We start from the raw sequence: 22627 nt of genomic DNA, 5'->3' as shown, positions 1-22627 counted from the left end.
TGTTTTCTCTCTCTTTTTCTTTCAAACACTCCAAATAGCAATATGTATTTCAAATAGGAATATGAATTTATCTTACAGCCTATATTATAATGTTGTGGTACATTGTTTTAGCATACAAACCATTTTAGCTTGTAATGTCTTTTAATCAGCCTATCTTTTTTTAGTGTAGCTATATAACATCAGAATTTCAATATCAGTGCATCCCTAATTAATTAATCCATAAATGAATTCCCTGAATTTCCCACATGGATATGAAGGCTGTTTTCCTCACCTGTTCAGAGTGTGTAACAGGGTCCTGCTGCTATAGTAGTCTGATCAGCTGATGAACCAGCAGAACCGAAGTAAGAAGGAAACATACAGGCGTTGACCGAGATGCCTAAAATAAAACAAATAAAAAGGTATTGTTTCAGTATACTGCTGACAAACAGGCTGGGGATTTAGTAGATGCTCATGGTTGATTCTATTTCATGTATTGTATTAATGTACAATATTTAGAGATCTGGTTGCATGAAGCACCTCAAGTATTCCCTTAAGTATGAGATTTAAAGCGTGATTTCCCTTTACCTACGGGAATGATTTAAAGGTGCAGTAAGCGATTTCTGAGAAACACTGTTGATATTTGCAACCAAGCAAGCACACCCCTCCGTTCGTTGCCTTCAACACGCAATGGAAGAGTGGATGCCTCTTTATCATAGCTGAAGCGAAGCAAAATAATGCTTCAATAACTCCCAAAACTGTCCTGCTTCTATAGCTATCATTCATTAGTTCAAATGTGCTCTTGTGTTTTACAGTTCTCTCCACAATGTGGAGCAGTGTGACAGTGTTTTATTGTCTGAGATTTTTCCATTGTGTGTTTAAAACAGATGTTGCAAATGCATTTGCTTTCTCGCAGGAATTCAAATGGCTTTGTATAATTAGTAGCTTGTTTAATTAAATGTGCATGCCTAAGTTGATTGGTGCACTGTTGAGACCACGTCCCTCTCCGCATTTCCTCTGTTTACAGATGCCTTCCTTTAATGCAGAGCAGAGCCATTGTCTCACTTTACAACACATGAGGATAAGAAGCAGATGGAGCTTTCAAATAGATCCATGTTCTTAAAATAACAGCGACACCTGTTTACATTCATGTTCACTCCCAGTTTGCTTCGTCAGCAGGTCCATAGTGCCTCGTCAGACAGTCTAATAAAACATGTCATTTCACCGAGCTGAGGTTTACTGCACTCATTAAACACGAATATTATCTCATCCACTGATATTTTCATAGCATACAGACATTAAATATAGGGATTAAATATAGGGACGGGTTTTAATTTTCTGCAATAGATCTAATCGCCACGCACGTAGCATAAGTGTGTTTTATGGAAACAATGTGCTGTTGAAATAATCCAGATATTTTAAAAGCTCTGCCGCTCTGGATTTCACAATGTTTTTTTTTCTTTTCCTGGGGTGTAAGAACAGGTCATGACATATTTCCTCATTTTTCACAGATGATAACACTTCTGTGTTATTGAGCAGATATATCATTTGTTTGTCATTTTGTGAACACAGGGTTTAAGATGCTGAACGTCTGACCTCTGTGTTTTGAAGTTCTGTGTGGAGGAGTTCTGTCCGCCCGCAAAAATGGTAAAGTAAGCAATTCCACTTTCACAATCCCATCTCAAAGACACAAGGCTGTTGTGTCTCAGAAGAGATGAACCACATTACTCAGGACTTCATAACGTATTGGGACATGTGAGTGTTTTGTGTATTCGGCATATTACAATGCATTAGGAAGTATAACAGAAGCGATTGAAGAAATACCTGATTCCCAAAAAAGATTGTGGGCGCAGTGGGCTTTTTTTCATGCACACTTCCATCTGTTTCTGTAAAGGTTGTTTCTTCTCCAGCGTCTGTCCCTCCTCCCATTAAAAACTTCTCTAGAACATCACTGCTGGCATTGCCTAATGAGACAGATACAGTGGATCTTGAAAAATGAGCAATGATTATGCTTCATCCAGGTACATAAACGCATACAGTACAGGTCAAAGGTTTGGGTTGGAAAGATTTTTTGGTTACATGTTATTTTGATGCTCCCTGTGGCGAGCAGGACGAGGCCGGCGGCGTGACTGATAATGAGCGACGCTTGCGCGACGCACCGGTCTCGTATCTCTCAAGGAGGAACGGAAGCATAAAGAAGGAGCGATGACAGTGAAGATCAAGAGAGGAACAGGCCTGGACTTATGTTTTTATTATGCTTTTAATTTCATTTTGTGTTTGTTTATTTTATTGTTAAATTGTGTGTTGAACGTTCGCCGGTTCCCGCCTCCTTCTTCCTGGGTTTCGGCACCGATGTAGCAATGTTCGATGTTATGGGAAGAAGGGAGTGGGAACCGGCGAACATTCAGAGACTTTAAATGACGTTTTATGTAACAAAGTTCGGGAGGAGCGCGTTCAGGTAATCAACCAATCGGCACAAGAGGAAGCCGGTATAAAAATAGCCTTCCCTCACCTCTGTCCCAGGACAGTTTCACAGCATCCCTCCACCACCCCATGACCTCACTCTCGGCTGGTTTCTATCCCAGTAAAGGGGGGAGGACTTTCGAGCTCGGAGCCCTCTCCCGGACAGCACGCCAAATATGCATAAATTAGTACATCTGATTTCATGTACGTGTGAACTCGTGAATACAATAAATGAAACAAATACAAAACGAAAGTAAAAGACAGCAGCCCCTCACGGACGACTGCTGTCACATATAATAAAACACAACATAAATCCAGGCGATCTCTCGATCTTCACTGTCGTCGCTCCTCATTTATGTTTCCGCTCCTCCGTGAGAGATACGAGACCTTCTACTGACTATAGGTAACTTTGCAGTTACAACTTGGTAACCCTAACCCTATCAGTCTACTAATACTCTAATGAGAGTTAAAAGTATTTCCAAAGGGGACCATCCAAATAAAATGTGACCGATTTTTTAAATATTTTTTAAAGTCTCAAATGCTCACCAATGCTTCATTTATTTGATCAATAATACAGTAAAAACAGTCAATTGTAAAATATTATTATTACATATTTAAAATAAATGTTTTCTATTTGAATATATTTTCAAATGTAATATTCCAGTCATACAAAGCTTAATGTTCAGTATTCAGTTCACATGATCCTTCAGAAATGCTGATTTGGTGATCAAGAATCTCTTATTATCAATGTTCAAAATGCCGAATATTTTTGTAATATGTTTTTCAGGATCCTTTGATGAATAGAAAGAAAGAATCTTACTGACCCCAAACTTTTGAATGGTACATTGGGCTTCGGTTTTCATGTTGTCATGTTACTGCAATATAAAACTGATGATGATGATGATCAATTCTATAATGACTTTTCTATGGTTTTTCTGTGATGAGTAACAATCCTATTAGAATTCCCACATAGAAATGATTGCATAATTACTGTATGACTAGATTTCCTCCTAGATTAATCTCAGTGTGATGAGTTGGACCTCCTGCTGTAATAATGGATGACACTCATGGGGTGCTGTCGGGTCACCCCTCGCCCTCCATCAGATTCCAGAGATAAAAATGACTAAAACTCTGCACCTCAGCTCATATACTGACTAGTCTAATCATGTCTGAGGAAATAAATGATTAAATCTAAACAAACCCAACATGCATGTGAAAATCTATAAGTGTGTTTGGTAATAAAACATGCAATGATAAACATATGCACTCTTAGGTTCAGTTCAGTGGGGTTCTATAAAGAACTTTGTGGTTCTTCACTCAACTTTAAAAGGTTCTATATAAGGAGAAATGTATGAAATTATTGCATAATACTTTAATATTTAAATTTTTAGAGTGTTATAGTATGTTTATGAGCTGTTTGATTTCTAAAAGCAATTAAAATGAAAAACAAATGAAAACTAAATTAGTTAATTAAAACTAAATTCATAAAATGGTCCGGGGGAAAATGATGGGAAGACACTAGTGGCCAAAAGTGATTTCTGGATGGGGATATTTGTTTTCAATGACCCTACAAGTTTGGTTAAACCATTAAAACATGAGGAAAATATTTTCTTATTTTTTATTTATTTAAATATGAGGGTAGATCAAAACACTAAACTTCGTTAAGGTATTTATCTGACATTTTTTTTTGGCAAAAAAGGCAAACTACAGCTACAGGTTTAACTTTACCATGCAAAAAAAGAAGAAAGAAAGAAAGAAAAATGCAAAGAAAAACAAAATGCTCGCAGGAAAAATCATACATTGACTACAACATAATCAGTTATTAATATTTCAGCTCTCTGTTGTTTTTGCATTTGTTTATAATTTCTTTGTATGACAGCCTGGCCAAAAATTATGTCGTGCAATTTGTCATGTTTCATTGTGTTATTACAAATAAAACTATTGACTCCAAGCACAACAAAATCTTTAACAACCTTTTAATATTTGGAAAAAGGCTGAAGTCTTCCTGGACCGGACGTCACTTTTTTGCCACTACTGTGTATGAAGAACCGGAAAGAATCTTTTAAAGTTCTATACAGAACCTTTGTGAGACCATTGAAAACCTACTGAAGAACAGGAACCCGAACGTTGAATTGTAGTCGTACTCCGGGGTATGAGTGGAATCATAGTCAAAATTATATTGGTCATCCTCAACACCTGCGAAGACAAAAGAGATTTGATTTAGCTGTTATTTGTGAAAAACGTACAATTGTGGGAAACAATGTGGAAGTCAGCATCTGCTCAACATGCCTGTTCATAAACGGACATTCACACCAGTCAGACAGTCATGTCAGCCATTCATTATGACTTGCCTTCATTTCACAAACACAATTAATGCTTTGAACATTATCTGGCCATCTTTACTGGCCAACACAACTCAGTCACCTCACCGAACCATAGAGGACTTTGTTTGCCATTGAAAAGAAGCAGTGTCAGTAATTTGAGATCTTTGTATTGCTTCTCGCATACTATTGCCATTTGTCAGTTATGTGAGACCATTCAGCATGACATTCTTTCTTCCCAAGCATCCTGTCTTTTCCTGCATATGATACTGTGAGATTACTGAGGACTGAGATGTTAATGAATGAAGAGCCAGCAGTAACATCTGTGAAGCCAGTTCTGTCAGGCTCAAGAGATTGTGAAAAGACGATTGTTTAACAGATATTTTTCTCTGCAGAGTTTACATTTGAGTTATTTAGATCTGATAAAAGTTCATAAGTTTGGGGTCGGTACAATTTTTTATGCTCTTGGGCTGCAAAAATACAATTAAAAACAGTAATCATTGTATTATTTAAAATAATATCTGTTTGAATATATTGTAAATTGTATTTTATTCCTGTGATCAAAGCTGAATTTTCAGCATCATTAATCCAGTCTTCAGTGTCACATGATCCTTCAGAAATCATTCTAATATGCTGATTTGCTGCTCAAAAAACATTTCTGATTATTATCAATGTTGAAAACAGTTGCGCTGCTTAATATTTTTGTGGAAACTGTGACACTTTTTTTCAGGATTCGTTGATGAATAGAAAGTTCGAAAGAACAGCATTTATTTGAAACAGAAATATTTTGTAACATTATAAATATCTGTAACTTTTTATCAATTTAACTTTATGTATCCTTGCTGAATACACATAATCATTTCTTTAAAAAAAAAAATCTTTTTTTTTTTCCAAGGTGCTTGAAAAAGCTTGAAGAAGACAACTGTTCTTTTTTCCTAATTCAGTCCCAAGAGACAAAGCATCATGGGATGTCTAATCAGACATTGTATAAAACCCTGAGCTTCAGGATCATGGCTGGCACTATAAAACATTAGTCTCTTGATGATTCCTCAGAATCATATGGAAATCTTCTAAACCTTTGGGTCACTGTGTATTTATGGTGTATTTAAGGTACTGGATGCACAGAAGTCCCTTCTCTATTGATTCTCCTCAGAGTTCAGTTTTGATGGGTTTGGATCCCAAAATTTACTTCCTTAAGCTGAAAAAATAATACGGCTTTTCTTTTTACATCTTACTCATTTAAACAGCTGTTTAGTGAGACCAAGGTGATCAGTGTCAGTGTTTTTTCTTCAGGGAATGTGAGTGATATCCAGACTACACCTCATGTGCCTTAGGCTTATCTGGATTTGTCTGACTCCATTTACTTTGAACTTTTTAGGGAGAAAGGCAAATATCAGATGTCAGAGCAGAAAAGGATTGTTGAAAGCTCTTTTCCATTGTAATTTACACCCAGACACATTGTAAAAATTGGTATCCTGCAATTGTTTTCTTAAGGAGCTGATCTTATGTGTGGATTCTTATTGGTTAATCGCAACATCCAGTGGTCAAATATTCCCAATTTTCTCGATCGTTATGGCAACACATTAGTTCGCTGAAGTTGCTACTTTCATGTTTCTCGTATTACACCAATGATTCACTCGTTTCATACAAACATCTGTAATCAGAAGCCCATTTCCTCCACACATAAGAATAAAATCATGCTTTGATTAAAAATTATGACAAAATGTTGTAATTATGAGATAAAAAAGATAATCATGACACAGATTTTGACTTTTTATCTCATAATTTTGACTATTTATGTTATAATTATGATTTACCAAAGCATTATTTTTTCTCTTGGAAATGGGCTTCCAGAGTAATCACTTACTGTGAACATCCCCTTAAGTATTAATATTACTGTAATATTGTTTGTCTTGTCACTAGGTGTGTACATTTTAATTGACAATTAGTAACTGGCATTGAGAGTTGTTGAATTCCCGCTGTCAATTTATTGTCAGTCTCTTTATACCTTATTTTATTCCATTTTCGTTTAGTTTAGGGTCCAATTCTCACTATTAATTAGTTGCTTATTAGCACGCATATAACTAAGATATTGGCTGTTTATAAGTACTTATTAAGCACATATTAATGCCTGAACATATTATACATCCCTTAATCCTACCCAATACCTAAACTTAACAACTACCTTTAATTCTATTAAGAAGCAGTAATTAGGAGTTTATAGAGACTAAAGTCATAGTTTATAGTGAGAATTGGACACTAAGCTAAAGTGTGACCAAATTGTTGCTTTATGTGAAGTGTAAAAACCTGTTCTTTCTTTTGGAAACTATTAATTGGGTTTTTTTTCTGCTGATTTCACACATAGAAATACAGTATATGCATAATAAGTGCATGACTAATATTTATTTTAAATTAATGCTCTAAGTTCAACATCATGGAGATCAGATACGAAGTACATTTTAGATTCACATTATTTCTTATTGTAGATGCGAGTGTTTGATTGACAGCATCATGGAACCCAAAACTCAAATGTTTTGCCATACATGACCAAGAAATGACACTTGGGTTTTGCATCATGGCTGTTTGCCAGTACCATTAGTTCTCCAAACCGTTTCCCAGACTTGCCTTGCTTTATCATTACAATCACCGCTGAAGGAACAAGCAGTAAGAAGAATGCTCTGAGCAATTTTTCTTTTCAGACCAATCATAATCAAACGTACATGCAGTAATACTTCTATGGAGACTGTTGTCTACGTGCTAATAATCATCTGCAAGCATAATCTTTTCACTTTCTCTTGAGATTCGTGGGAAACAGGGCGAAGTTAATACCTGGATCAACACCAATAAACAAGTGGTACCATAAACAGCATGAGGCTCAGCGCTCTTCCTCAGCGAGCGGGATGTCTGGCCAGGTCTGTGGTCAGCATGCCATGTGTGGTTTATTTTAAAGTCATCATCCCTAGGGTACAGCAGTCACTGTCTATTAAGTGCATCTGAATACTGCAAATTGAGCCAGTCCACAACTCGTGCTATGGGTTCTTATCCAAACAAAACATTATGAGTTTTCCTTTCAAGTTAAGTAGAAAGTTAATGAAGCTGAGCTGTGAATCTACGGCTCAAACGCACATGTTTTACCAAACCGTTCACCACGTTAAATGAGTTTTATATTCTCCTTGTCACATTGCCACTGAGATATGAACACAATTCCAGAGTTTAAAGGGTTCAACATACTATCTGGCTGTTGTCCAACTTCATGCTCTCAGTGTAGACTATAAAACCTGGTCACACCAAACACACAGCGAACAAGCTGGAACACGAAAGCCCCAAAAAAGTAAAGAAAGCTAAGAACAACCCCATTTAAACTAAGAATAGTGTGTTTTAAGCTGTGATTGACAATTCGTAGCAGTCACTGACAAACATAGTTTCTCGTGAGGCATTGGGAAATTTAGTCTGGCGGAACTTGACCCTTCAACTCCCACCAACCACCATCAGTCATGCAAAGCCCCCAAAACTTGTGATTTCAAGATGTTATCCTAAAGAAATGTCAAAACAAGCATGAACTCAAAGTTATGAAAATATCCTTAAGGTAAGACTTCACTTACATAATGATTTTTGGCCAAAGTTTCTCCTTATCGCTCTCCCCAAACCCCAGGAGGTGGTGGGTTCAGTCCAACAATAAAGCATACTCATCTCATGATATCTGCTTTATTAATTCCTATCTTCTGTTTTCCGGTAATTGATTCATCAAATCACCAGGCTCTTGGCACATACAGTTGTGCACATTCCCCAGCACAGACTCCCAATCGCTCCGGCACATTTACGTCAGCGTAAATTCTCTGTGTGCACTAAAAGCGGACAACAAATCACAATGTTTGAATAGTAGTAAATCTTTATTGTGAAGGTTTTATTCTCGCTAAGGATATCATTCAGTCTTCTGCTCCTAATTATCACTTATTGTAGTTCTGCACCACAATGATGTCATGGATGTTCTGTCACTTCCTCGAGACAAAAGAGCAAATTCCTGCTTGTTTCTGCTGGTAGTCAATGAACAGAACAAGAGAAGGAAGTCTGAGCTGTGAGTGTGTGTCGACAGAAAACAGCTGTGCAGGGAACATGGTGGGATTACTTTGCCCTCGTGATTGTTATGACCCCCTGGGGCCGCCTGTCATGCCCAAGAGTTTGCGCTGGATTGCACTGTCATACAACTCCATAAGGATGCACTTTTGTGTCCTTTTCCCTGGGAATTTCCAAACCAAGTTATCTCGAGTGTGACTTTAAGAGCTACAGTAAGTTTACCTGATTTAACAAGACCCATGCTGACTAAGCTCTCGCTTCGCTTTGTTCATGGAAATTTGGCGCAATACTTTGCTCAGACAAAATGCAAAACATGTTTTAGACGATACATCCTCTTTTGTTTTCTTCAGTATCTATTATTATTTAAAATATTATTTTTTATTTAAGGTCGTTTTAACCATAATAACTATTTCTACCTGATTTAACCCTTAATTTTTTATATTTTTTGGAATAACCTAATGTATTTAGGGTGATTTTTAATATTTTTGGATTAATAAGTCAATTCATTAATTTATTAACTTAGATGTTACCACATTGCCACATTTTCAGAGTACCTGCTGCAGATCAATAACTAAGCTTGATAACTTTCTGAAAATATAGTCTTCTTGTGCACTCAAAGACACAAATCAAAACCAGATTCCCACAACACACACCTTTCCTGTCAGCGGATCTCTGCAATGCTCATAAACATATTTTGAGTCAATACAGTGAGAATTTTTTTTTTTTACCTAATTCAGGGATTTTCAAACTGTGGGTCACAAACCATTTGTGGGACGGAGAGTGGGGAAAAAAAGTAGGGTCGTGCAAAGTCACTTAACTGCATATAAGTTAACGTTTCAGTGAATGACACACACACACACACACACACACAAACAAACACACACATGACACCAGCATTAAATAGAAATCTTACAGCTTCTGGACCCCCATCTCAAATATTTTGGTGGGTCTTGAGATACATTATACTTGTCTAGGTGGGTTTTGGGAACCCCAATCAACCTAAATGCATTAAGTTGGACCAACACTAAACACAAAACTAACAAAATTATACCTTTCTTTCTTCTGTGGAACATAAAGGTTATATTCTGTGTTCCACAGATGAAGGAAAAAAACAGGTTTGGAACAACACGAGGGTAAATTATAAGTTATGATTTGCATATCCCTATAAGGAAACTATTGCAAGTTACCACTTTTTTACAGGTTTCTCAGGCTCAAATACAACACATGCAAATATCTTCTCAAATGCTCAATTTTTAGAACTTTTTATCTCGCACTAGATCTGTCTCATTCCAAACATTCACACACAGCAAGTTCCCTCATTGAAGTCAATCTCGGTCTCGCTCTCTCACACACACACACTCACTCACCCCAGCAGAGCGGCAGCAGTAAGAGAGTTCCTGCCAAACACACTGATATCATCACACAGCGCTGAGGTACTCTTTCCATGTCGCTCTAAAGTGTTGTATGTGTGTGTGCAGCCTCCACGCTGTGCTTCTGAATGACTGCAGCGAGCGAGTGTGTGTGAGGAGAGGAAACCGCCTGAAGAAGGAGTGGGAGGAAGGAGTAAGAGGGGGTGGGAACTCCAAAATTTTAGATGCCTCATTCATCTGTTAACTAGCACCTCCTTTAAACAATACCAGTGTCTGTCTCAACCCTGAAAGTGGATTAGGGCTATAGCTGATATGACTCTCATTCATTTGAATGGGTTATTTTTAGTAATATGGAATTTTAAGATAGAGAGAGATGAAAAGACTGACCCGGGGTTTGGATGTGGGTCACCGAGCACACAGAAAGCAGATGTAAATGTCATCCACGCAGCTGTGTGACTCTGGTGTTGTATCTGCTGTTTGTCAACTGATCTTGATAAGTGATAAACTTGGATGCCTGCTGTGCAGTTAATGGTTCGGAAAATATGTTTCAAGATCAGTTAACAAAGGCATTTAATGTCGCCCGACAAGAAACTTCCGAAAGTGCTTACAAAACACTGCATAATTATAGTTTTTTTGGAAATAATTTTATGATAATACTGTGATTTTTTTTGTACAGTAGTTTTCCAAGTACCTTAAGCAGCAAAAGGTTTTCCAAGTTTTTAATGTCAAGGACCCCTACATAACCCCCATCCTAAATATTGCTCCAAACCAGCATTAGTGAGCCAGTTAAAGAAAAAAAAGAAAACATCTGGAGAAAGAAAAAAGAGATTTAAATAATCTTCAATATAATTTTTGTAAAATATTTAAAGATTTATTTTATATAATAGTTCAATGTTTTAAATATTTGATCATTAATCACATTTTTTTTACATTTAAACATTTTTAAATGTATATTATTTTTTTTATATTATAATAATTAATTCTTATTATATTTGTAAAATATTTAAACATTTATTTTATATATAATGGTTTATTGTTTTAAATTATTTAATCTTTAATCACATTTTACATTTTTTTAACATTTAAAGATCTTTTATTTATAATTCTTTTTATTATAATTCTTATAATATTTGTCAAATATTTAAACATTTATTTTTATATATAATAGTTTAATGTTTTAAATATTTAATCATTAATAAAAAAAATTAAGCTTTTTTTATTTATAATATTATTTAGTTGCAACATATGTGCATGCTTGCTTTTTATTTCTTACTGTTAAAATACATTTTATATATTTTTCTTTCCAGTTTTCCGCCTAGCACCCCCTTGAAAAACAACTTGAAGTACCTGCCCTAAAGTACAGTTAAAATACTATGGTATATGAACATGCAAAGAATATCAATCAGCAACAACGAGTTATAAAAACTCTCACTTGAAATAGTAAAAACTCAATGACGCAGAGAAGTTTAAACACACAGACAGTTGTTTTAGTTCAACTTAAAGACGTTCAAGTGTCAAATCTTTCAAAAAAAAAAAAAGGTGAATGTGTTTGCATGCAGGTCCCACAGCATTAGAAACCCTCTGCTATGCAAGAGCCAGATGTTTTTGAGTTCTTAAGGATGGAAAAGCCTAGGGGTTTCGACCTGCCCATCCTTTCTACTCAGCAGGGGCTTGAGGAGAGGCTCAAGGTACATAGAGATGGACTCCAGTAGCAGGAAAGAGCAGAGCGCAGGGGGTGTTTCAGTGAAGTACGTAAATGAATGAATATTCTGGGCCTTTCAGCCTTTCTTTCCTGTCTTGCTGCACTGATGTGGCCCGTTCCCCAGCCCTCGCTCTTGGCTCTCTTCGAACCCTCTTCACAACCCCCAGCTGTGTGAATTGGACCGTGGGACTGTGTGGGTGAGCTGTGCATCCGTGAGACAAGACAAGCACCTCCTACAACCAGTTAAGATCTATTTTCCTGCTTTAAAAAGCCTAGTCCTCTCATTTCAATGACCGTGGGCTGCAGACACACCCTTGGCTAATGCTGAAATCTGAGATGACTTCTATTAAAAAGAGAGCAAGACCTCAGACTGACTGCAAGGAGACTGTCAGTGCCCACACGGGTCATATAGTGGGAAACGGCCATGTTGCTACTGTGCAAGGTGCCAATTCAAACAAACCCCAGTGTATTATTGCCCTTCAGTGGAGTTTGAGGGACGAAGATTTATGTGTTGGGTGCCTAGTATATTCATTTTGTGTTGCTCTTTTGCTTGAGTGTAATTTCTCAGGGTTTGACATAAGTAAAGATGCTGTCTGACTCAATTTATCTGGTATTTTGCTTGTTTTAATGTTCTCATGTGAAGTCTTTTCTCTATGACGGGTTTTCAACCGGAAAATCTGGGGAGCTGCCAATTATTGCTTGATCTCAACATATTTTTGTGGGAAAAAATTTAAATATATGGTAAACAATAATACAATGTTTATGCTATTTTTTTTTAATTGTCCCTCCAACATAGCTTTTTTTTTTGCATTAAATACTTTATGAGATGGAGAAAAAATGTATACGGCAATGCTTTTTTAGTGAGCGAACAAGTTTTGCGAGGGGATGCAAAGGTATTGTGAGCGAAACGCAAAGTTTCTCTTTTTTTAATATTGCTATTTAGGTTTGAAATGTAAAAATGTTTGTTCTCTGTCAGCGAACGCAAAAGCATTGAAATATATTTTTTCATCCCATCTCACATTTTTTCCATCACCATGTCCCTTTAGGGACTTAGGTCAAGTCAAGTCATCCTAATTTATATACCGCTTTTAACAATGTAGATTGTTTCAAAGCAGCTTTACAGATATAAAGATATAATTTAAGGTAACAGAGATTGGTTTGGTTTTATAGTGGTTCTTGAAAAATGTTTTTTCCAGCTAAAGTTAGTTTTGATTGATTCACTTCCGTCTAAATGATCATTTGTTATTAAATTAGGGGCCGCTAAGACGACACCGTTCTCTCTAAACAGACTTTAAACGCGAACCTGTGATAGAAGCTGATGGCGTTCACATGCGCATTAAGAATTGATTCTATAGTTATGTGCGTTTGAATATATGAGCGCAGGTTTGTAATTCCTTACAAACCATGCCTAAACGAACTACTTGTCTTGTCTATAAATTTTGATGCAGAATTTTATTTTATCTTATTACTTCGGGTAGGTACGCGAACCGAAAGATTCCACAACGCTTTATCTGTAGAGTGGTATAGGGATCCTCCATAGGAAGAAGCTAGTTGGCACATCAGCACTGCATTGTCATCGGGTCCAGGCGAAAGTCCTTCGTCAGATCTGGATACGGCCTGGATCCGGCAGGCTGCGGGACAACCTCGGGATAAACAAAGACACTAAAATTAGCGTAGATGCCATTCTTCTTATGATGTAACGAGTACATCAGGATTTAAGGGAAGTGTTCCCAGTTTCGGCTGACCTAATCTAAGCAGCCTAATATTGAATTATAGAAGTCTATAGAGTGTTATGTGAATGCTAGGTCAAAGAGATGTGTTTTTAGTCTAGCTTTGAACTGACAGACTTTGCTTTATGACTCCGTAGTTATGTTCTTTTGTCATTTCATTATGATTTAGTTGTATTCCTATTTAGGTTTAATTCATTTTCCTTTCAGTTTTAGATTTTATTTACTTTTAATTAATAATTTTAGAGCTTAGACTTAGTTTCGCCAAGGCTACATTTCTAACTTTTGTTTCGTAAGTTTTTCAACTAATATCTATATTTTATTTTATTTCAGCTTTATTTCAACTAACATCATTTTTTTTTATAGTTTTAGTTAAGGATAATAACCCTGCATTCAAATCCTGAGTTCAGCAAAATAGTCACAAAGCATTCTTAAGTTTTTCTCTGAAACATTTTATGTTACAACAAAAATATAGCTTCCTAGCTCATTTTGTAAGAAATTGCTCTTTTAAAATGAATCTAAGCCACAGTGGTGAGACACACCGGAAAAATAGGACAGTATTTCTCTTGTGAGGGAAAAGTGGGGAAAAGAAGGGATTGGAGATTCATATCTTCACTCCCTACCCCTATGAGAGACCAGGCTTCATCTAATGCTTTACTTTCTTTTGTAAACCTTTTATGAACTGTATTGCAGTCATGATTAAGTGTTTTGGGGGAAACATAAAACATCACTTTTGGATCCTGAATTGAGCTTTTACAGGGATTGAGCCATAATAGAAGTGTTTAGAAAGGCTCTGTGAACATTATCCAGTGGGGGTGAACTGGTGCATGGGCTTGTCTCTTGATTTACATGTGAGCAGGATGTTAGCCACACTCCCACTGATCTCTCCGCGTGGGCACGGCTGACCAGCGCATCGAATGGGATGTGTGTACGTGAGAACAGAGAGAAGATGAGTCTCGGGGGTCGCCGGAGACCCCAGCGGGAGCAGGGATGGATCTGCCGCTCCGGCTGTGAGGTCCCACAATGGACAAGACGGTGGGAGAAAACATTTGTGAGTGTTTAGCAGAGAGCATTTGCATGGAATCTGGGCTCTCATCCAGAAGCTGTTTTCCATGCACACTGTAACCTGTGAGGAATTCTCCATCATGGGCTGCTTACACACTAAACTCACTCTTTTTATGCGGTAATTTCTCTTGATGATTAGAGATTAAAGGAATATTCTGTGTTCAGTACAAATTCAGCCCAATCGACTGCAGTTGTTTAACATAAAAATGTAGAATTTTCTTTGAAAAAAAAAGAAGCAAAAATCTGTATTACAGTAAGATTACATTTCAGCTTTTAAATTAAATTTAAGCTTCAATTGAAGCCACAATTTATTTCTAATGCAAGTACCTCATTGTAACATGTTTGTTCTTTAAAAGAAGAAAAAAGACAGAAAAAAAACGAGGCATAAGTCAAAATTATTCTGTTTGGCAATTAATGACAATATACCTGTTTAATGAGTTTAACTTATATTGAACCCAACAATGTAGTAATGACATGTTTGGTTTACATTATGGTTATACACTTAAAAATAAAGGTTCAAAATGTTTTTTTCTTTTTGCATTGATGCCATAGAAGAACAATTTTTTGTTCCCCAAAGTAACCTTTCAGTGAACAATTCTAACGTTAACCATTTTTCTTTTCTTAGGGTAAAGAACATTTTAATAGCTAGAAGAACTTTTTTTACTATAAAAAAAACTTTTGTGGTACGGAAAGGTTCAATGGACGTTAAAGTTTTTTATAGATACCAATAAAGGTGTGTATGTTTAAAATGACGTGCTGTAACACAGTCCATGGTAGCCAACCGTACTACAGAAAAGAAAAAAAAAATCTGGCATTGATTGAAAAACTTTCCATGATCTTAAAGCTCCAACATATGAAATCAGTTATGATGGAGTAAAAAACATGCTCAATATTTAGTCCATTTTGAATCACTTGTTGAAAGCCAAGAATAAAGTCTGAAAACAACAGACTGTTTACACTTATCCCCCCATCTGCAGGACGCTCATTTAATGCTGGCACTGAGAGATGTTCTCAAGTGATAAGAGAATAGTCTTTTTGATACACCGCATGAACCCAGGACAACCACACAACAACATGCGTTTAAATGAGAAGATGCAGTTGACACAGCTGGAGGAACTGAACCCTCTCTGCCATGGAGTATGTCTTATGCACCATAAAGCGGTTAATACAAAACTTTGATGAATCACTGCATGTCTGGTGTGGTCGATTTTTTCCAAAATCTAACTACGTATAAAATTTATACTCGAGACCGTCTACAATCGATAGCTGCCGAGTCTATACCCTAGCGCGTCTACACATCGACGGCGGCTGAGCCTAATAACCCAGACTTCAGACAATACCTTCGAACATGCTTTGATCACGGCCGGAGGATCTCAGACAAATTCCATTGAGAATCCCACAGTAAACATGAATACAACCGTTTTTATAGAATAAGGGTATGGCAAAATGACATGAAACATTACATCATTTCCCCACAATTAGATGGGTTCTTCATAGACAAGCCCTCTTGTTACTGTAAGAAAAAGGTTTCAAGTTTAGACCTCTGTCTAGTTTAATTTCCCATATTTGTTATTTTAACACTCAGGGTTAGGATGGGGGAAGTCCGGTAAGAGTTAGTCATAATATTAGATGTCAGATTTTTAGAGTCAGAAACATGATTAGTTCTAAAAGACAGTTTACTATCTTATCTATTAAAAATCCATCACACTGGACTCAAGGTTTTCTTCAATATTGTATTTACTACAGTCTCCAAAGGAAAGAATGCAATTAGTGGAATAGCTTAACTTTCAGGACATTACACTTTTAAAAATAAACGTTCAGGAGATTTTTATAGCTGGATCCATTTTCCAACCTTTCTATAGGCTAAACAGTTCTAAAAAAATAAGTAAAAAACTTTGGTATCACTTTATTTTACAGTCCTGTTCCCTGTTGTTCAGCAATTACTTGTCAAATTGGGTACAAAATAATGTAAATGATCAAGACCTTAAATACACATCTTATACCCCTCTCCACTTTGCTAGAGAATTTCCTGTTTCCTGCCTGTTGTCCTGAAATGTGTCCCTACATCTAAATACTGGGCTTCCCATGAGTTATCTATCGTTTGCAAATTTAAAAAAAAACAAAGGGATATTGCATGGATGTAATCCCAGGGATATGTTGGTGAGGGTTGGGATTGTTGAATCTGATTTGTATTGAAAAGCAAATATAAAATTTTCCAACCTTTCAATAAACAGTTCTAAAAAATAAATAAAAAACTTTGGTGTCACTTTATTTTACAGTCCTGTTCCCCTGTACATATTGTAATTACAAAAAACTATAAACCTATCCCTAAACCTGATCTTAACCCAAGTTACCTTATATTACCAGTACTTTCTTAGGTAAGTACACTGTAAATACACGTAAGAGTAAAAAACTTAACTTTTTTTCTTATATGTGAAGAACATTTTAATAATCTAAAGAACCCTTTTCTACTATAAAGAACCTTTTGTGGAATGGAACGGTTCCATGGATGTTAAAGGATTTGATTATTTTGAGTGTCAGTGGTGCCTCTTTAGCGGAGCATTTGTTGTAATATGACTGGTGATGCATTCACATGTTTTACAGGTATACAGCTGGTTCAAATGGATTTGGTTTTGAGTCTTTAGAGTTTATGGGTTTTTTTCTTTAAACCCACCCACAGTGCAGATGTATGGGAAAAAAAGGCATTTGGGATAAAGTTTGGGGTACCTGCAAAATCTCTTGTTCCCATCGTTCCCCTTCCTGGAAACACATGCAGGAAATGAGCTCAATAAGAAAAACGGTCTGTAACTACAGCAAATGCAGAAATGATTGACGGTTAGCTGTTATAACCACACCGCTACACAACATCCACATGTGTTCGTTAAACTTGCAGAGATAATGATTCCCTAACATGATAGATAGATAGATAGATAGATAGATAGATAGATAGATAGATAGATAGATAGATAGATAGATAGATAGATAGATAGATAGATAGATAGATAGATAGATAGATAGATAGATAGATAGATAGTCTATTTTACTCTTAGTAAGGATTAAAAATGCACTTATTTACAATGACTAATGCTTCTCATGTATTTCAGCAATGGTTAAAAGCTTAGTCCCAAGTCAGCATTCTTCTTGTCCCCTCATGAGGATTTAAGGACCCCTGTCCTTGACCTTGAACAGTGTTCAGGTTCATGTTTTTTCCTTTGTAAATCAGTCGTGGATAATGGTCAGAAAGGCTATCCTGAGAAGCCTAAGAAAACAGAGGCTGGGTTTCTCTGGGACGGATTTGTAAGTGACCTCCACCTCACACTCCCAGAGTAAAGGAGCTCCAGTTAGTCCAAACTGGGTCAAGTGTGTGTCCACTGACGATGTCTTCGTTTTTTGTTGTTGTTGTTTTTTCCTAATCCTTTTTCTCAGTAGGACGTTTAAGGTGTTTGAGGATTTGGAGAGCAGTGAATTTTGGAAAAAGAACAGGAAAGGGGGAAGGGGAGAATGAATGGGCATATATTGGGTTTAGTCAGTTTATCTCCTTCACACATATCTCAGTTCATCTCTAGAGTTCTTCCTTTTGAACTGGACGGTCATTGATAACAGCCTGTATCTGTTCACTGCTGCTCTGTCTCATGGTTTCTGTGCTGGGGGCTTCAAGGCAATTAGTAACTAAAAGACGCCTTATTAAACAGGATTGGGGATTTTCTTAAAGATGATTACATCATCCGATTTGACTCATCCATATGACCACAGGGCACTCAAACGCCTTTGAATAAGACAATGATGCAAGCTTTGACATATTTTCATAGAGACCAGTGTGAGTGAAGCCTTTGAAACTTTTCAAGCTACGATCAAATCCTAATTTTAACAACAGTCAAGCTAGTCTTATACTATGGTGCGCCACACTACAAGGTACTGGTAGGCCAATATAACAAAAAGTATCAAACTACATTGAAGCTACTTATATGACAATCATTTTTAAATAACTATCCAATTATATAATTAATAATTTAATCAAAACCCTTTAATATTCTGGCACAAATCAATGTGGGTAGTTTTTTATGATTGAATGAATGAACCATCCCAATTAAACTGAACTGATTTTTCACTACAACTTTAGAAACTAATACAAAAAAAAACTAAAAAACTAATATACTTTTTCATTTATATAACTCCATATAGGTATAGTGATGGAGTAAATATTCTGCTTTAAAAAAATACTAAAATGCCATGCTGAGACTTCAATTTGTTTATCGTTATGGAAATGTCTGAATGAACTGATTCACTAGAATTATCTGCCTTTCCAAAACTACATACGGTAATGAGAGAGCGGACCAATAAGGATGAACCGATTCGTTAAAATGAATCAGACTTTCATGCAGCGAGCGATCCGAGAGTGTTTGATTACCTCAGCTCACTCACCATTCAAGTTATATATAAAGAATGTAAACAACAATATTGCATTTGGTTGCTCTGTACCGCCAATCGTTGGAAAAAGCATCTTGTCACCAGTAAAGCTATACTGTTTTGAAAGAATTTGAATAACTGAAAAGGTAGTTTAGTTAGTTTAACCCTAGTCTCAGGCCCACGGACCGATGGCTGAACAACTGATGCATAAGGCACACTGAACTGGAAACACTTCAGGATTTTCAAAGTCGTCATCTGATTGGTTGAATTCTACAGAATGTCTGGGATATGTGTGTGCGTCGCGTTCTGTAACGGTCCGCCTGGAAACAAAGATGCTGTGATGCCAAACCCTCTCATGGAAAAAGAATGCGGTTTTATTTACAACAGTGACAATGAGCACTTATCAGGATCAAATAAATGCTGGATTTTCAAAAGTATGTGAAGTAGGGGTGTAACGATACATGTATTCGTATTGAACCGTTCGGTACGAGGCTTTCGCTTCGGTACGCATTACAAACTGAACGATTCGTTGGACCATTTTTCCTGCAGACCAAAATCCGCGCTGGCACGACCACCACAACGTTGCGCAACATCAAATGGCAAACGTAATGAAAGCGGAACGAAACTGCGCTACTCATTATTTTGTGCTTCACGAACCGTTTATCAGTTTGGACCAATGTCAGTGCAGCGCGAGCCGATCTTGATCAAGCGACACTGTTGCTACAGCGCTGAGAGACCCAGTAAACAAAGCTTTATTGAAATAATAACATCGCTACTAGATCAAGTGAGAAGCTTTAAAATGTCTCCGTTATTAACGGATCAAACAGCGCTGACGTGGAAACCAGGAGAAACATTGTTCCATAATGAACTAGTTATAGGTTTTAAGTCCACAGATCAGCAACATTCACCCTGGATTTAATGTAGTAACACTAACTTGTAACCATGAAAGTTTGGCAGAAATAATAAAAATGCTTTCAAGTACATCACACATCTTTTTCCAGCACTTCAAAACTCAAATATTATCATTTTTAAATGATATTTTTAATGTGATTACCAAAACATTATTTGTTCATCCTTCAAAGATTTCCCCATTTATAAAACTAAAAGTTTCAAGATGTAGGAAAACTCACACTTTAAAAATAATTTTTCTTTTAATAAATAGGAAATTTCTCTGGCGTTTCTTTCTTTTTGCTGTATCGAAAACGTACCGAACCGTGACACCACTCTATCGTATCGAACCGAACCGTGAATTTTGTGAACCGTTACACCCCTTGTGAAGTATGTAAAGTTTGCGGCATAGACACTTTAAAATACATCCCAGAGTTTCACACACCGGTCTTTCATTGTAGAGACATCAAAGTCACATTTTCACGCCGTTAAACACGACACAGAATAAAACTAACTGTGTTTGGTTTAGTTTTCTATAAAATATAGACTGTGTCGGGCATTGCCATTGTGCGATACACCCTTTCAAGTTATATTCATAAACTCCCTCACAATGAACAAAGTGAGTGTGTCACTCCCTGACACACTCACAAACACACCCTCACGAGCCTTTACATGTTATACTGTAATACTGCAGTGTGTGATATACTGAGATATGCACAAATAAACCCTTTGTTAATACAGTGTTTTAGAAGCTGGCTCCAGTGCAGATTTGTGTGATCAATATGTTCATTCACAAGGCTTCAAAGACTCGCACATCCAGATGAAATAAGTCTTCCTCTTTGGCTGTATACATATGATGAATGAACAGTGTTGGATCCAACAACTCACAAAAATATCGCTGGCTTGCTTTCATCTTGTTTACGAATATAAAACAGTAATTCTGCTAACAGCAGTTTTGAATCAGTTTCTGTTTTCATTATAAGTGCCCTTTTTCGTCACTTTTCTAATTTCTGCTTGTGATTTACGCAGCGTTGTCCTAAAAAGACAACATTTTCCCAGGATTTGCTATCCACATCCCAAACCGCTATAGCCTTAATCCCACAAACCCACGCACACTTGACCTTGTTCATGTGGGCTGGCAGCTACACCTGGATCTAATTAAACGTCTCTCACATTCCTCTTGTTATTCCTAACCAAGGCCAGAACTTCATACTATTGTGTTTTGCTCGCTTTATTAGGGCAATGTTCAAGTGCCTTTATGGAGTTCAACTAATCAGGACTAACTAATTCTACAGCTTACTACACTGTTTACAAACTAATATTTAAATTCATAAGTGTGCACAAGACAACATTTAGAGCAGAATGTAATGTTCTCCATTTGAATGACTGACTAATTGTTCTATATAGTCCTCACTTCTGGCCTAAAATGTCTGTCTTGAGCCTCTTGAGTCTGTCTTTTGTGCTTAGCGGTGTATTTGTCTCAATCACTCCTGTATTAAACACTTGTTTGGGATTCCCAAGGCAGTCTGCCTGCCGTTGGCCCATTGTGTTTTTTTTTTGCATGAGAATACACTAGTGCGTGTCTCCCATTATTCTTGCCTGAACGTGAAACCCTGTCCCCCATCTGTCGACCCCCCCCAGCGGGCCACCATGCAGCTGGAGGACAAAAGGCTGCAGGAAACATTGAGAAGACGTGACAATGGCCCTCAATCAAGGTCAAGCAAGAGAAGTGCCAGGGTTCAAGCATAATGAATATTACCAGTCATTAGGCTAGTTAACTTGGTCCGATACAAGTCAGACTTACACCTGTTGAATTTCTTACAAAAGTTGAAGTGCTTGTGTAAAAACGGTCTGTTTACATGTTAAGACTGGTTTTAAATGTGCATTCCAAAAATATATATATATATGTTAGCCTAATAGTTTGTGTATGAGTAAAATGTCTGTGTAAAGCTCTTGTGCTCCATCTAGCGACAGCTTCCTATAAGGCCACAAGGTACACAAGCAGTCTTAACCAGTCCGAACTGGTTTCAACCATGTCCTTTCACTGTCTGCCATCTAGTGGGATTTTATGGCATTGTTGTTCAGCATTTACTTGTCAAATTGGGTACAAAATAATGTAAATGATCAAGACCTTAAATACACATCTTATACCCCTCTCCACTTTGCTAGAGCATTTCCTGTTTCCTGCCTGTTGTCTTGAAATGTTAGGGTTCTAACATTTAAATGTTAGGTCCTAACCCTAACATCTAAATACTCGGCTTCCCATGAGTTATCTATGATTGCAAAAGAAAAACAACAAAGGGATATTGTAACTAAAAGATATTATAGCATGGATGTAATCCCAGGGATATGTTGGTGAGGGTCGGAATTGTTGAATCTGATTTGTATTGAATTATTTTATATAGGCTATATGTTATTCAATATTCAGTTAAATTAATATTTTATATGTTATCAAAATGCAGTTTATATATTTATAAAAATATACCCTTATATAGGTAAAAAGTCCCCCTTAAAATGCAATTATCTTAAAATTAAAAGCTAATTTCTCGTACTGTTTGAGATATGCTCATAACTCTTTTGACAGACAAACAAACAAATAGGTTGTCTGTTCAAATGACTGTTTTTTTTTTTTTC

The 22627-nt window shown here is 36.7% G+C and overlaps 1 protein-coding gene across 2 annotated transcripts in view; it reads right to left on the bottom strand.

Moving 5' to 3' along the window:
* LOC143702285 (uncharacterized) overlaps nucleotides 1-22627 on the bottom strand; it is a 28905-nt gene that overhangs the window by 2174 nt on the left and 4104 nt on the right. The window contains exons 1-4 of one of the 2 annotated variants that reach the window (XM_077195944.1): nucleotides 10202-10368; nucleotides 4546-4635; nucleotides 1801-1940; nucleotides 272-376 (exon numbers count right to left, since the gene is read on the bottom strand). In XM_077195944.1, the coding sequence (XP_077052059.1) occupies nucleotides 302-376; nucleotides 1801-1940; nucleotides 4546-4635; nucleotides 10202-10280 (384 nt within the window). In that variant the 5' untranslated portion in view covers nucleotides 10281-10368 and the 3' untranslated portion in view covers nucleotides 272-301. Of the gene's footprint in view, nucleotides 1-271; nucleotides 377-1800; nucleotides 1941-4545; nucleotides 4636-10201; nucleotides 10369-22627 lie in introns of those variants that run through there. The other variant, XM_077195945.1, reaches the window with a different exon arrangement.

Source organism: Siphateles boraxobius, unplaced genomic scaffold, assembly GCF_051911475.1.
Source record: "Siphateles boraxobius isolate OS27281-9 unplaced genomic scaffold, OSU_SipBor_1 35, whole genome shotgun sequence".
Taxonomy (NCBI): Eukaryota; Metazoa; Chordata; class Actinopteri; order Cypriniformes; family Leuciscidae; genus Siphateles; species Siphateles boraxobius.
Note: the sequence above shows the minus strand (reverse complement) of the source record. Positions and strands in the feature narration are given on the sequence as shown.